The following is a 15,116-nucleotide window of genomic DNA, read 5'->3' as shown; positions in this document are numbered from 1 at the left end:
AGTAAAGGTGACTATTTCAGTTGGAAAGGCCGGTTTTATCACATCATATTTAACTAAGGCAGGAATGGCAAATAACTAGCATGCATGCTGCTACTACTCCTATTATTAATTCATGATAGACACGCCTTGGATTTGGCCATAATACCCTTTTATTATAGCACATCAGGCAGATAAAACCAAAAAGCCACTTTTGATCTTGGTCATAGTGTCTTGATCTTGGATGGATACACCCAAACCACAGCATTGTGCAACTCCAGGAGGGACTGTTTACATAGGCTGCACTGTGAATGATATCCACTGGAGTTTTACAATAGGATGGCCTTGTTACTGTACCTTCACCCCAACTCTCTCTCCACCCCTTCTTCCTCTTCCCAATAAGAATAGATGTAATATGGTTATTTACATTAGTAGCTAAATAGATCATATGTTTGGCTTTTTTGGCATTGGTTTTTAAGCTGACTAAAATACTATTTTCATAATATTACAACAACTTATCTGAACATGTCATTTACTATTCATTCTGTGACAAAAAGTCAAGTATGCCACATTGTATCTATACTTAAATATTTTTTCTACAGTTCCACTCACCTCAGTTTGACAACATGAGCTCTGATGAACTGATTTCTTAAATTTGATTCTTTGAATGTTTTAGTAATCTGTAGAAAGAAAGAGAGGGGGAAACTCTCTGTAAATACAGTTCTTCTTCTCCTTCCTCTCAACCTTGCAACATGAGACATGTTAATGAGGAGTAGAAAACTGAATTTTCACTTTAGTTCAACCTAATTCCATTGCAAAACACATGGGATTGATTTGGGCAGGTTCTATAACCTTTTGATGCAGTACCTATTCCTTTATCTGTTATACAGAGATGATGCTGGACAGGCTGGTTTTTTGCTAGAAGTCATTCTAAACACATCAGATGTTTTACTCAATGAGAGGTTATGTTATATGGCTTGGTGGCTTTTACTAAGGGCTTGGGGCAGGAATCATGCCAGCATGAGGGAAGTCCACTGACACAACTCAAAATGTGTGATCCCAACAATTGCTTTTAATGGATGAAACCTGATTAAACCAGACTAAAATGAGTAGCAATGGAAAAGTTGAAGAGAAGGGGAGAAGGAAGCAAAGGGCAGTCTTTTTTTTTTTGGTCATTTCTAATTCATACCTAAGCATCAGAGACTATTTTTTTTAGCATTAGTTGGTAATTTCTTTTTTATTTTTTAGAAATTGAGTCTCACTATGTTGTCCAGGCTGGTCTCTGTTGTGCTTAAGAATCCTGCAGCCTCACAGGAAAGGTAGTGGGGAAGAGGGGAAAAGAGGTGATGGTTAATGGGTAGAAAAATATAGTTAGATGAAATGAATAAGATCTCGTATTTAATAGCACAACAGGGTGCCTATTCCAAGAATGGAGGTGGAATGTTCCTAACACAAAGAAAGATAAATGCTTGAGGTGTTGGAAATCCCAATTACACTGATGTGATTATTAAACATTATGTGTCTGTATCAGAACATGACTTGTACTCCATGGGTATGTACACCTATTATGTACCCATAATAATTAAAAATAAAATAACATAAAAAAGGATACTCCAACCTCAGTCTCCTGAGTATCTGGGACTATAAGTGTGTACCACTGTGCCTGGCTCAGTTAATAATTTATGGCCGGGCGCAGTGGCTCACACCTGTAATCCCAGCACTTTGGGAGGCTGAGGCAGGTGGACCTTGAGGTCAGGAGATCGAGACCATCCTGCCTAACACGGTGAAACTCCGTCTCTACTAAAAATACAAAAAATTAGCTAGGCGTGGTGGCAAGCGCCTGCTGTCCCAGCTATTTGGGACAATCACTTGAACCGGGGAGGTGGAGGTTGCAGTGAGCCGAGATCATGCCACTGTACTCCAGCCTGGGCTACAGAACGACACTCTGTCTCAATAATAAAAATAACACTAATTATTAATTTCTTGACTGAATCATAACTATCTCCTTGAATCACTACTTAGTCCCAGCAAGGATGTTTCTCCTGAGGCATAACATTCAGATTCATAGTCAACTGGAAGTGCTGTGGCTGATACAGTTCTCCTGAGATGCAGGGTCAGATGTATTGTGGTTTCATTGAGAAGAATGGATTATGCTGGCTTATACTGTGAGGTGGCACCTAGGTGGATGTGGATATGAAAAGGTGAAGACAAGAAAATTAAGTAGCATGCTGGATATTACATTAAGCCAGGATTTGGAGCAGATTCTTCTCAAAAATGGTAAAATTTATGCAATCTCGATTATACCACAATATATCTTACTTTTTCAATATTCACTCCTATAGGATGATTGATGTCAGACCAACATGATTCTTAACCAAATGATAATTTTCTGTTTTTTTTCCAGAGAACCTTTGAACAATTTTAAGAACAATGAGACTGTTGGTTTTATCAAAGTACTTTATGTTTCTTTTTTAAAAATTCAAGAAATACTAGTAAGTATTAAGAAGAAAGCAAAAAGTCAGGCCAGGCACGGTGGCTCACACCTGTAATCCCAGCACTTTGGGAGGCTGAGGCAAGTGGATCACTTGAGGTCAGGAGTTCGAGACCAGTCTGGCCAACATGGTGAAACCCTGTCTCTCCTAAAAATACAAAAAAAAAATTAGCCAGGTGTGGTGGCAGGCACCTGTAATCCCAACTACTCAAGAGGCTGGGGCAGGAGAATCACTTGAACCTGCAGGGCAGAGGTTGCAGTGAGTCAAGGTCGCGCCAGTACACTCCAGCCTGGACAACAGAGCAAGACTCTGTTTAAAAAAAAGGAAAAAAAAAAGAAGGCAAAAAGTCATTCTAAATTCTATGATCTAGAATTAACCATTGCTGTAATTCGATAAAGTAACTTCTAGTAATCTACTTAGAAGCATGAGCTTTAATATGTTTATTAATATGGAATGTTACAGGAGATATTTTAATAAAAATATTTAACTTTAATTTTACTTGACTTTAATCGAAGTAGAAAAAACTGTCACAAAGCTGAAGGAATTATTAAAATTTGATAAGTGGTTCTTGTAATTATATTTTAATTCATGATTTGGCATTACACTGGCATTGGCTAGACTGGACTAAAATGTTAAGTATCCACCTTAACATTTCTGTTATGTGGACAACATTAAGAGGCAATTTAGTAAGGACTAAGATAATAAGCAACATAAAGAAAGCAAGTTGATTAATTGGTTGATATGCAAATACAAGAATAAAAGAAGAGGCCTATGAATAAGATTTCATATTTCACAGAGTAGGTGAAAATGTTACTACCGACTCTCATTAGAACTTAACAAATGCTTGGTAAGAAAATCAGTAAGGAGATGCCTGAAGAGTATTCTAATGAGATAGTGATAAGGACAGTAGATGGAAAATACAGAGACAGGTTAGTTTAGCTTGTGTCACAAAGTTTAATGAACTGTATAAACTTTCTTCCTCTCAGTTTCTCTATCTGTAAAAGGAAAGTAGTTAACGTGTACTAAAATGATTCATCTGTATGCAGTTGACTACTGCAAATCATAGAGACGATGTATCTACTTTTCATAAATTTTACATTCAATCTTTTAGCCTTTTCCCTCCCTCTACAATTATTAACCTGTTCAAATGAGTTTACTTTTATGCACATTTTATTTTGTAACCTGTACTGCTGACACTTTCATTACATTGGACAAAAACTGAGTAAACATTGAAAAAATGAGAACTATTTAATATTTCCCTTCTGATTGAGGTGACAATATTATTTTTTAAATCTAGAATAGTCTAGAATCCTTAATATCCATAATATTCATAATCAATAGACTGAAGCAAGTTATGGCGTGTGTAAGAAAATTCTAACAAAGTGAACATCACTAAATCTGTTAGTAGAACAGATCACATAAAGGTTGAAACACTGCAGACAGGATATCTATAATTGTCACATATTTTTCATGGCTGCAATAGAAAGGTGTTATTAGTTGCCTGTGAATATATCAGATTAATCACCTTCTTTAGTGCATTATTACTTGATAGTTATAGCTTTGTTCATATTATTAGAATAGAAGTAATAGAAGTAATGCTTTTGTCATTTTAATCACTCTTCTGTTACAACTTTCTCTTTCGTTTAACCAGAAGATCTGGAAAGCTCAGTTGTCAAGGAGGAGATAAAATATGTGGCAATATGATCTATCTATTACTATAATGGTCTCCAGACATTTCTGATTATGTGCTCCTATGGGTGAAACATTTTATGCATGAGTAGCCAAAACATGTATATTTACTTATAAATTATATACATGTAATAATACTACATTACTAACAATATCCATTATAATATATTTATGAAATTAGAAATTAAAAAGGCTGAGTTATAAAATAAACACAGGTTTTTTTTTGTAATGATATTTTTAGTATTATAATATAAGTGGGTAGAATTTATAATTTTTGAACATTGTCATAAAATGGTTCAAAGGTCTGATTCTAAGTTTAATTTCAATACTTGGCTTTAAGCATTGAAAAAGTTTCCACATAATTACCTGGCCCCATGTGCATGAAGTTTACCATTGGCAGAATTCATTAAATCATGACACTAAGTTGTCAGTCTCACTCATCATGCAAATTTTTGTTAAAATTCAGCAAGTGAATTTCCATTTTCCATGATGTCAATTGGTTATTCTTGCAAACCAATTGAAAGGTGTTGTGTTTTATATATTTTTAAAGAAATGTGTACAAAATCTATTAAACATTATAGTTAATCTTTTCTCCCAAATTTTTATGTGTGCATGTCAGAGAACTTTTACAGATAACATACTTTATATGATTTTCAGTAAAACAAAACAAAAGGAAACTCAATCACCTAATGATGGACACATTGCTAAACATGTTTTCATAGTCTTCTCTCTATAGCATGAATTTTATCTAAAAAGTGATTTTTTTTTTTTTGAGACAGAGTCTCACTCTGTTGCCCAGGCTGGAGTGCAATGGGTGATCTTGGCTCACTGCAACCTCTGCCTCCCAGGTTCAAGTGATTCTCCTGCCTCTGCCTCTTGAGTAGCTGGGACTACAAGCATCCGCCATCATCCCTGGCTAATTTTTGTATTTTTGTAGAGATGGGGTTTCGCCATGTTGGGCAGGCTGGTCTTGAACTCCTGACCTCAGATGATCCGCCCACCTCGGCCTCCCAAAGTGCTGGGATTACAGGCCTGAGCCACTGCATCCGGCCTTAAAAAGTGATTTTCTGATACATACACCTTGAAGGAAAAGGTTGTGTGTGTGTATGTGTCTAGTATGTATTAAATATCTTCTAAGAAGTGTACCACTGACTGGCATTGCTTTACCTGTTAATATGGCTTTAATAGATAAGGAAATATGTCAGTTCTGTCATTATCTTACTGTTCATTACTGTGATTACATATTAGGGTTATTACAAAGTGCAAGTTTTAAAATTTGTTTTTGTTTTGCAGGATTCCTCTCAGTTCCCTTGTTGCTTTTGGGAGGCTTAGTTTTCTTTTAGAACTAGATAATATAATCTTTCAATCTAGTTGTAAACTGCTCATCACTGAAATCTGCTGAGAGCAGGTAAAGGTGTGCTGAAGCCTGGTCAGTCCCACTGTGTTACTGTCTACCCTTCCCTCAGATCTCAGAATGTCTTCACACATTTCATGTTCCCCTAAGGCATAAGACCAAACAAGGATGCTAGTGTCAATCCTGTTTAATGATTTAACTATTTGTTAGAAAGTAACAAAGCTAAGTTTCTTTTTTTGTTTTCTGTGTCTTAAGAAAAGTAATTTAGAGAAAAAATACATGTAAAATGACCTTTGAGTATTTTATTTCAGCACTCCAATGAATTGTTGGTCGTCCCTGGGATGCATATCCTCATTTTGGAGATGACTGTGAACTCCACCGTGACTGTAATCATGTCTTTATTTTGTGTTTCTTAGACACTTGCATCATTTATTCACTCAGTCAACAAATATTTGAACACCAAGTATGTGCCAAATTCTCTTCTAGGCTTTCAGTAACAATCAATTCTTGTTAAATGGATGTGCCTGAAAGGAATTTTACCCGAAATCCCTGATGGTATAAGTTATGTGATAAGATTAATTTTAAATTAATATTGCTTTCTTTCTCCTCCCATGTTCTAGTTTGTTTATGGAAATGCCATTCAATATATTTTGGGAAAAAAGTATTTGTTGTTTGCAGACATTTGTTGCAATGTCACTCCTGATGGCAAAGGAGAGATTTAATGACTCAGTTTATCCCAGGTATTAATCCTGATTGAAGTCTTTTGTTTTATTTGGAGAAAACCATGTAAGTAGAATGCATTCATAGTTTTGATACATGTACTTTGCAAACAGGTACTTTCGTTATTTCTAAATGACCTCATTCATTTACTTATTCAACAATTGTTTTTGAGCATCTCTTGTGTGCCACCACCTCCCGCCCCCGTTCTGTCAGGTATTGGAATACAATGATGGATAGAAAACAGTAATCTGGCCATCATGAAGCTTATGTCTAATGGATGGAAATAGACCTAATCAAATAATCATTCATAATTAAGTAAAATTATAACTGTGAAAAGTGCAGCAATACAGTAGAGGGACCTGAGCCAATTAATGATATTAGAGACATTTCTTAGAGGAAATGCTTATTGAGCTGAGATTTTCAGGAAGAATCAGACTTAGCTGATTGAAGTGGAAGGAAAAAGGCTCCTCAGCCGAATGAATGGCACATGCACAGTCCTGAGGTGGGAGGAAACACGTTGTACTTAAGGAATGAAAGAAAGCCAGTGCAACTGTACCATGGAGAGCAAGTAGGCTAGGGTGACAGGAAATTCCCGATCATGCCGGTCTTCGAACTTGAAGCATTTGGTTTTATCATAAACAATGGGAAACCATGGAAGTGTTTTAAGCAAGAGGATAATATAGTGGGATTTGAAATTTGAGAACAATCTGTCTTGCTACATATAGATAATCAGTTTTGGAGAAAAAATAATGCAAATGAACAGATTAGGTTTGTTGCTATTTTGGTACCCTAGGGTAGAGGCAATGGCTTGGATAGTCATGCAGCAATGGATATGGAGAGAGTTGAATGGATTTGAAGGAAATACAGGGGATTAAGAATACAGTGGCTGCTGATGGATAGGATATTTGGAATGATAGTAGAATTTTAAGGATGAATTCTAGGTTTTTGATTTGGATAACTGAATAAATGGTATTGCTATTAATAGGGATAGGTATTGTTGGTGGAAAGCTAGGATGGTGTGGGGACATCATGAGTTTGATTTTGAGAGATAATATATCTGAGTTGTTTTGAAACAGCCATGTAAGGATATCAAGCTGGTAACTAGAGTGCAAAAGAATGTCTAGGCTGGAAATATAGTGAATCATTGGCGTATAAATACAGGTTGAAGTAATGGGCATGTATGTATGGGATCATCTCGACAGAATGATAGTGTCAGAGGAGAGGTGGACATAAGTAAAGCTTTGAGGTGTTTCAACATTTAATGGCAGTGTAGAGGAGGGGGAGCCTGTAAAGAACACAGAGAAGTAATGACCAGTGAGGCAGGCTGGGAAAATGAGGTGAATGAGTGCCATGAGTATATCACATTAAAATAACAAAATCATAGATTTTTTGTGTAAGAATGTACTATACAAATTATCTAGTCCAACTATTTTATTTTACTCATGAATAAACTGAGGACCAGAAATGACAAGTGAATTGCTAAATAAAATAAAAAATTCTGAGACTATTTCACTGCTCATTCAGTGTTAACACTTTGTCTATGGGATAGAGATAACAATAATACTCATATTATCATGAGAAATGATATGATCCTTAGATTTTGAGTCAAGAGACCCTGGTTTGAATTCTCATTATACCACTTTCCAGCTCAATGGCCTTTGATGCGTTTCTTAATCTCACAATCTTTACTTACCAGTCTATACAAATGATTTATAATTTTTATGGCATTGTATTAGAGTACTATTCATGTATCATTTTAAATGTTCAAAGTGTTTTTACAAAGGGATACATATGTAAGATTAACTAGGGAACTCATACATCAGAAGAATTTCATGGAAATCTTGAAATACTAAATATATTGTCAAGCCACAGTACTCTAAATATCCTACTGCTGCAAGCAAAGATTACTTACAGAAAGAGATTAGAGTACAGAAAAAAAGACAAAGAAGGATTTAGTGTATGATAAAGGTGACATGACAAATACATCAACTGCACTATTTAACACACTTAGTGTTTAATAGTGTGTTAAATAGGTGTTTCAACTAGAAAGCATCATCTACAAACCAGAAGGTGGCCCCTCAGACACCAGATCTGCTGGTGCATTAATCTTTGACTTCTCCTGTGAGAAATAAATTTTTGTCGTGCATATGCCACCCAGTCTATGGTATTTTGTTGCAGCAGCTCAAACAGATGAAAACAGCAACTGACAATAAACTTTGTGTGGGAAAAAAAGGGTCCCGAGTTAGGAAGAGATAAAACTGCTGGGGGTGGGTGGGGGGAAGGAAGTCCCAGGGATGTTAAGGCTCCTGCAGAGGGAGGAAACACCCTGTCAAAAGCTGACACCCCAGGGAAGCGCAGCAGCAAGGGCTCGGTGCCAGCTCTGGTGGGGTGACAGCCCCAAAAGAGAAGGAGGGTTTCTGTAGTAAAGGAGTGCACTTGGACAGGCAGAGCCCCAGGTCTGCATGGTCGGGATATGCCTCCAACGGGAGCTGTGCAGTGTCAGTGTGTGTGTGCACTTGCGTGTGTGCCTTCATTTGTCTTTAAATCCCAATCAATCTTATATTTAAATTCCTTTCTCCACAATGCCTGACATTTTTAGCATTCAGCCTTAAATAGCCCAAATCCCAAAGTTTCACCATTTTCTAGTACTTTACAACTTATAGATGACTGCACACACACTCATTTCATTATTTACAGCTCAGTAGATCTCACTGGACCCATGTGGCAGGTGAGGAAAAAGCCTGTGAGCCTTCGAGTGACTTGCCTGGAAGTGGAGGAAATCAAACCAGGCCTTTGACTACCTGCCCAGGGCTATTTCTGCTGCCCCAGAGCAAACCTTTGTACACAGACTGAGAACTTTGGAAATGTACCGAAGCGGGAGCTGGTGCTGTCCTGACATTGACTCACTTCCCTACTACTGTATGTGTCTGGGAGGATGCACTGGTTTTAATGGAGATCTATCTATTGCAGCCATTCCGTTCCCTCTGCACATTCACTTAGATGGTGGGTCCAGAGTCACGGATTCAAGAGAAGTGGCATCAATAAATCTGCATTACTTAAACGAACAAGTGGTTCAGAAAATATACTCCCAAACAACTGGGGATCCAGATCTCTAGGCATAATAAATTTCACTCATCTCCCAATTTCGGACTGCACTCCTGTGTAAAGGCAAGCAATGGCTGAGAGACAGCTCTGCAGACAGATGCTAGAACAAAAAATATCAAAAGATTTTAACTCCCTGGAGCCACTGGTGCTTTGCTGTCCTCCACTGAGGGAGGCGCACCTCCTAGCCTCACCCGGACTATAAATCTGAAGCAGTGTGTCTGGGGAGCATGGCTGAGGAGCAGTTCGTTAGGGATTGTTCATCTTGTATCTTTATTGCTGGCTCCAGCTTAGGTCTTCCTCTGAGGTGGTCTGGGCATCCATTCCTTTCCCCACTGAATCACTCTGCTGAGATGTCCACAGTGAACTTTTGTCTCCCTGAACAACATACTTTCATTCGGTTTCCTTTTCTAGCCAATGGCACCATTATCTACCAAAGTTAGACATTTCTGTGTTAGTGTTAACCTGTCACTTCTCATCCTGTCTTCTAATCCATTGCCAAGTTCTGTGGATCCTACCTTAAGCCCATCCTTTCCTCTCTATTCCCTGGCAGCACTTCTGGCACCTGGTGTATCTCTGGTTTGGCCCTTGTAGGGGCTGCTCTGCTGCACTCCCACCCACCTTGGGACTGAGGTTACACCATCAAGGAGGTGGGGCAACTCACACCTAATGGTGAAGGATGGATGCTAAGGGCCCACCTCTACCCCCCGGCTCTGACTCCCTTCAGTCTTCTGTGCCAACAGCACTGTAGTTTGACTATGCCTCTGCCCAATGCTGCTTCCTTCTCTTCCTGAAGATGTTGGTTGAGAGCACCCCAGAGACACTCCCTGCATGCAAGTCTCAGAGGCTGCTTCCCTGGGAAACTAAACTGTGATACTTGGTGCCTGGATAGCCCTAGGAAGCAAACTCTAAAACGTAGTTAGAGTTGGAAACTCTCCTGCCGGTTTCCATAGAGGACCCTGTCATTGGTGGGAGATGAGCGCTGAAAGCTTTGAGTGGGGCTCTGAGAAGCAAAGGGACCAGGCTGCACTGGCAGCCTTGTTAAAACACAGATTTCTAGGCCCCAATGTCAGAATTTTTTATTTAGTATGTCTTGGTGAGCCCAAGAATTTGCATTTCTAACAAGTTTCTAGGTTATGCTAGAGACCATACTTCGAAAACCACTGAGCTAATCTTCAGTGAGAACCATCACAGCTGGAGGACTGAATCATAAGCTTATTTAATACATTTTTTTTCTCTAGAAGCAAGCATCATTGAAACCAAGTTATGAGAAGACTGCAGGATGAGCATAGAATAAAGCAAGCGAAGTTAGATATATCATTTAAATGTTTAATGAGATCAGAATGAACAGTTGAATCAGAATGATTTGGGAAGAGACTCTTGGACAGGAACCAGATGTAGGGTTAACACTGGGGGAAATAAGTTCATTATGTCAGAAGTGGGAGACTCCTATTCCTTCAATAAACATTTATTAAGCATCAACCCGACCAAATGTTGTGGATATACAAAAATGGAATGGATATGGAGCTGTCTTCATGGAACTTAGTCTAACATGGCAAATTAAACAAGTCTACAAATATTTATAATATAAAATACATACAGGTATGTGGCATGAGATCAACACAGATACGATTTTGTGGTGAGGTGATGGGGAAGGAGGATTAATTATATCCAATCATGGAGAGCAGAGGTAGTTTCTTATAAAAGATGGCTTTTCAGGTTGGCTATAAGAATAAGTGGGGCACACGATGGCTGAAATATGAGCCAAAGCACAGACATGAGAAGGTGCTTAGCTAACAAGGTTGAATTTTATTTTGTAGGCAAAAAGTCTTGAGCTGGAGGTAACATGAAGGAAACAGGCTGTGAGAGATTTGTGTTCAGAAGTGTGTAAATTAGATTAGAAGGAAAAGAGCCTGCACACAGTGAGAACAGTTAGAAGCTCATTGCAGTGGTTCAGAAAAGCACCAAGGGATTAAAAGCCTGGATTAAGGAATATTCCAGAAAATGTAGAAATGCTGATAAAATTTTATCTTGAGCTCACCAAAGCAACCCTGCCAGGTGACTCAGTTACATGCTAAAATTGTAGAACCATTGAATTACTTTATATTCTTAGGACTTTTTTTTGAAAAGGTAAGGGTAAGTGAGTGACACTGAGACTGGTCAAAGCTAAAGGGCAGCCCCTGGTTTGTGGTGACACATGAATGTTAAGTGTTCACTCGTGAGGTTTCCTGGCAGGCACCCAGAGGCTCTCTTCAAGTTAGAGCTCAAACTTGCTTTGCATATTTCTGTTCAAACTTCTATGTCTATCATTGAACCAAAGTGTAATGTTGTCCAAACTATGTTACTGCTGATATGGTAAACCTGTTTTTTAACACCTCCTGCTTTGCGTCTTTAGTTGGATAAGGAAGAGGGAAGAAGGTAAAATGAAAAGAATTTAAAAAGACAATGTCAATGCTTAATTAAACAAATAAAAAACTTTTAGTATTTGAATTCATAAACAAATAAAATGCATATTTACTCGTGGCCTTTCTAACACTTTTTACTCATGACAAAGATGTGAATAAGAACCAGTATATGAGTAAACTAACTGGATAAAAGCAGAGAGAAACACATGTTTCACCATTCAAGGAAGGAAAATATGTAGAGCACTTAGCAACTGAAAATATATTACAAAACATTAGGTTTATTATCATATTCATTTTATAATGGAATAAAGAGCAAAGACAAATATTAACTTACCAGAGATTCAATTCTTCCACTCAAAGTCCTGTATTCCTGTGTAGCTGGTGAATTTAACTGACTATTATATTCAACATTTAGGAGTTGAAAACTGCTCCTATAAAAGTAAGATTTTTGATCTGAAAAAAAATAAAAGGGAAGGTCAGTCTTACTTTACTAAGTTGTTGAACCTTTAATTTATTCAGGATTATGGGAGGTTATATTATAGAATTTCAAAAATTTACTTTCCTTGAAAGAAAGAAAAAGTTCTATGCTTCAGTGTAATTATGATAAAATTATTATCTTTTCAATTTTTAAAAAGATTGGCAAAGCCAGAGTGGTGTAGATGTTTAAAAATCAGAGTGGTATTTTTATTTGAGAAATTAAAAATTGTCAGAAATAGTATAATTTTTATTCTTGCTACATTTTAAGGGAGATTTGTGGTGTATTCATTCAGGAAATGTTAATGTATGTTTGTAATATACTATTATTTATTTATCATTAAGAAAGAACCCAAAGTAATTATGAAATTTCAAAAATTATTTCAAATAATATTCTTTATTGAGGAGTTAGTAATTCACCATTAGTTTTTCTGGAGTAATCTAGAAAGTAAGTCATCTGACAAGATATCTAATCTAGTAATCCAATGTAAATTATTTTCATCAAAAGGCACCTTGCAAAATAAAAAACTTGACAGACCAATAACAAGTAATAAGATTGAATCAGTAGTAAAATATCTCCTAATAAATAAATGTCCAGGACCGATGGCTTTATTGCTATTCTACCAAACCTTAAAAGAAGAACTAACATCAATTCTCCTCAAACTATTCAAAAACATCAAACAGGAGGGAGTTCTCCCCAACTCATTCTATGAAGCCAGTATTATTCTGATAGAAAACCAGACAAGGACACAATTAAAAAAAAATACTACAGGCCGGGTGCAGTGGCTCATGCCTGTAATCCCAGCACTTTGGGAGGCCAAGGTGGGTGGATCACGAGGTCCGGAGTTCGAGACCAACCTGGCCAACATGGTGAAACCCTGTCTCTACTAAATATACAAAAATTAGCCAGGTGTGGTGGCAGGCGCCTGTAATCTCAGCTACTTGGGAGGCTGAGGCAGGAGAATTGCTTGAACCCGGGAGGCAGAGGTTAAATTGAGCCAAGATCATACCACTGTGTTCCAGCCTGGGTGACAGAGCAAGACTGTCTCAAAAAAAAAAAAAAATAGGCCAATATTACTGATGAACACAGAGGCAAAAATCCTCAACAAAATACTGTCAAACTGAATCCAACAGCATATCAAAAAGATAATATACCACAATCAACTGGGATTTATCCCAGAGATGCAAGAATGATTCAACATATGCAAATCAATAAACTTAATACATCACATGAACAGAATGAAGACAAAAACCATATGATCATCTCAATAGATGTTCAATAGATTCCATATCCCATCATAACAAGAACTCTCAACAAACTAGGCTTACAAGGGACATACCTCAACAACATAAAGGCTGACCAACCCACAGCTAACATTTTACCAAATGGGGAAAAGCTGAAAGCCTTTCCTCTAAGAACTGGAACAAGACAAGGATGTCCACTTTCATCACTCCTATTCAACATAGTACTGGAAGTCCTAACCAGAGCAATCAGGTTAGAGAAATAAATAAAAATGCATTCAAATTGGAAAAGAAGTTACATATTCAAATTGTCCCTTTTGCAGATTACATAATTTTATACCCAAAAAAACCTAAAGACTCCACCAAAAAACTCTTAGATCTGATATATAATTTCAATAAAGTTGCAGGATACAAACTCAACATACAAAAATCTATAGCATTTCTATACACCAACAATGAAATAGCTGAGAAAAAAATCAAGAAGGTAATTCCATCTTCTACAAGGACAACTGCAAAACACTGATGAAAGAAATGGAAGAGGGCACAAACAAATGGAAAGACATTCCTTGCTCATGGATTGAAAGAACTGATACCATTTAAATACTATACTCTTCAAAGCAATCTATAGATTCAATGCAATCCCTATCAAAATACCAACATCACTTTTCACAGAAATAGAAAAAGCCATCCTAAAATTTGTATGAAACAAAGAGCCCAGATAGTCGAATCACACCTGAGCAGAAAGAACAAATTTGAAGACATCACACCACCTGACATCAAACTATACTCCAAGGCTATAGTAGCCAAAACAGAATGATATTGGTATAAAAACAGACACATAGACCAATGAAATAGAATAGAGAGCCCAGAAAGAAATTCACCTACAGCCAACTGAATTTCAACAAAAGTGTTAAGAACAAACAATGGGGAAAGCACACTCTTTTCAATAAATAGTACTAGGAAAATTGGATATCCATTTGCAGAAGAATGAAACTGGACCCTTATCTCTCACTATATACACAAATCAACCCAAGATGTATTAAAGACTTAAATGTAAGACTTAAAGCTATGGGAACTATTAAAAGAAAACATAGGGGAAATACTTCATGTCTTTAGTCTAGGGAAATAATTTATCACTATGACCTGAAAAGTACAGACAACAAAACCAAAAATAGACAAATGGGAATTAATTAAACTAAAAAGCTTCTGCACAGCAAAGGAAACAACCAACAGAATGGAAAGACAACCTATTGAATGGGAAAAAACATTTGCCAACTGTTCATCTGACAAGAGACTAATATCCAGAATATACAAGGACTCAAACAACTCAACACTAAAAAAAAAATAAAAATTCCATTAAGGAGTGGGCAAAGAACATGAGCGAACAGTTCTCAAAATAAGACATACAAATCATCAACAGGTACATGAAAAAATGCTCAACATTACTAATCATCAGAGAAACGCAAATCAAACCCACAATGAGATATCATCTCACCTCAGTTAAGATTTCTATTACCAAAAAGACAGAAAATAACAGATGCTGGTGAGAGTGCAGAGAGAAGAGAATTCTTATACACTGTTGGTGGAAATGTAAACTAGTGCAGCCATTATGGAAAACGGTATTGAGATTTCTCATAAAACTAAAATAGAACTACTATATGA

General features: G+C 37.1%; 1 protein-coding gene and 1 long non-coding RNA gene across 3 annotated transcripts in view; one reads left to right on the top strand and one right to left on the bottom strand.

Annotated features, from left to right (window-relative positions):
• Window positions 1–15,116, top strand: part of LOC117979984 (uncharacterized) — a 377,942-nt gene that overhangs the window by 141,895 nt on the left and 220,931 nt on the right. The gene's annotated exons all lie outside the window — the stretch shown is intronic.
• The window catches only part of TMPRSS11D (transmembrane serine protease 11D), a 63,122-nt gene that overhangs the window by 21,122 nt on the left and 26,884 nt on the right, over window positions 1–15,116 (bottom strand). For both annotated transcript variants that reach the window (XM_057302092.2, XM_034958715.3), the window contains 2 exons: window positions 12,073–12,191; window positions 589–656 (listed from right to left, as the gene is read on the bottom strand). In XM_057302092.2, the coding sequence (XP_057158075.1) occupies window positions 589–656; window positions 12,073–12,191 (187 nt within the window). The remainder of the gene's footprint in view (window positions 1–588; window positions 657–12,072; window positions 12,192–15,116) is intronic.

This window comes from Pan paniscus, chromosome 3 (genome assembly GCF_029289425.2).
Source record: "Pan paniscus chromosome 3, NHGRI_mPanPan1-v2.0_pri, whole genome shotgun sequence".
Classification (NCBI taxonomy): Eukaryota; Metazoa; Chordata; class Mammalia; order Primates; family Hominidae; genus Pan; species Pan paniscus.
The sequence above is the reverse complement of the archived record's forward strand: the minus strand, read 5'-3'. Positions and strand labels throughout refer to the sequence as shown.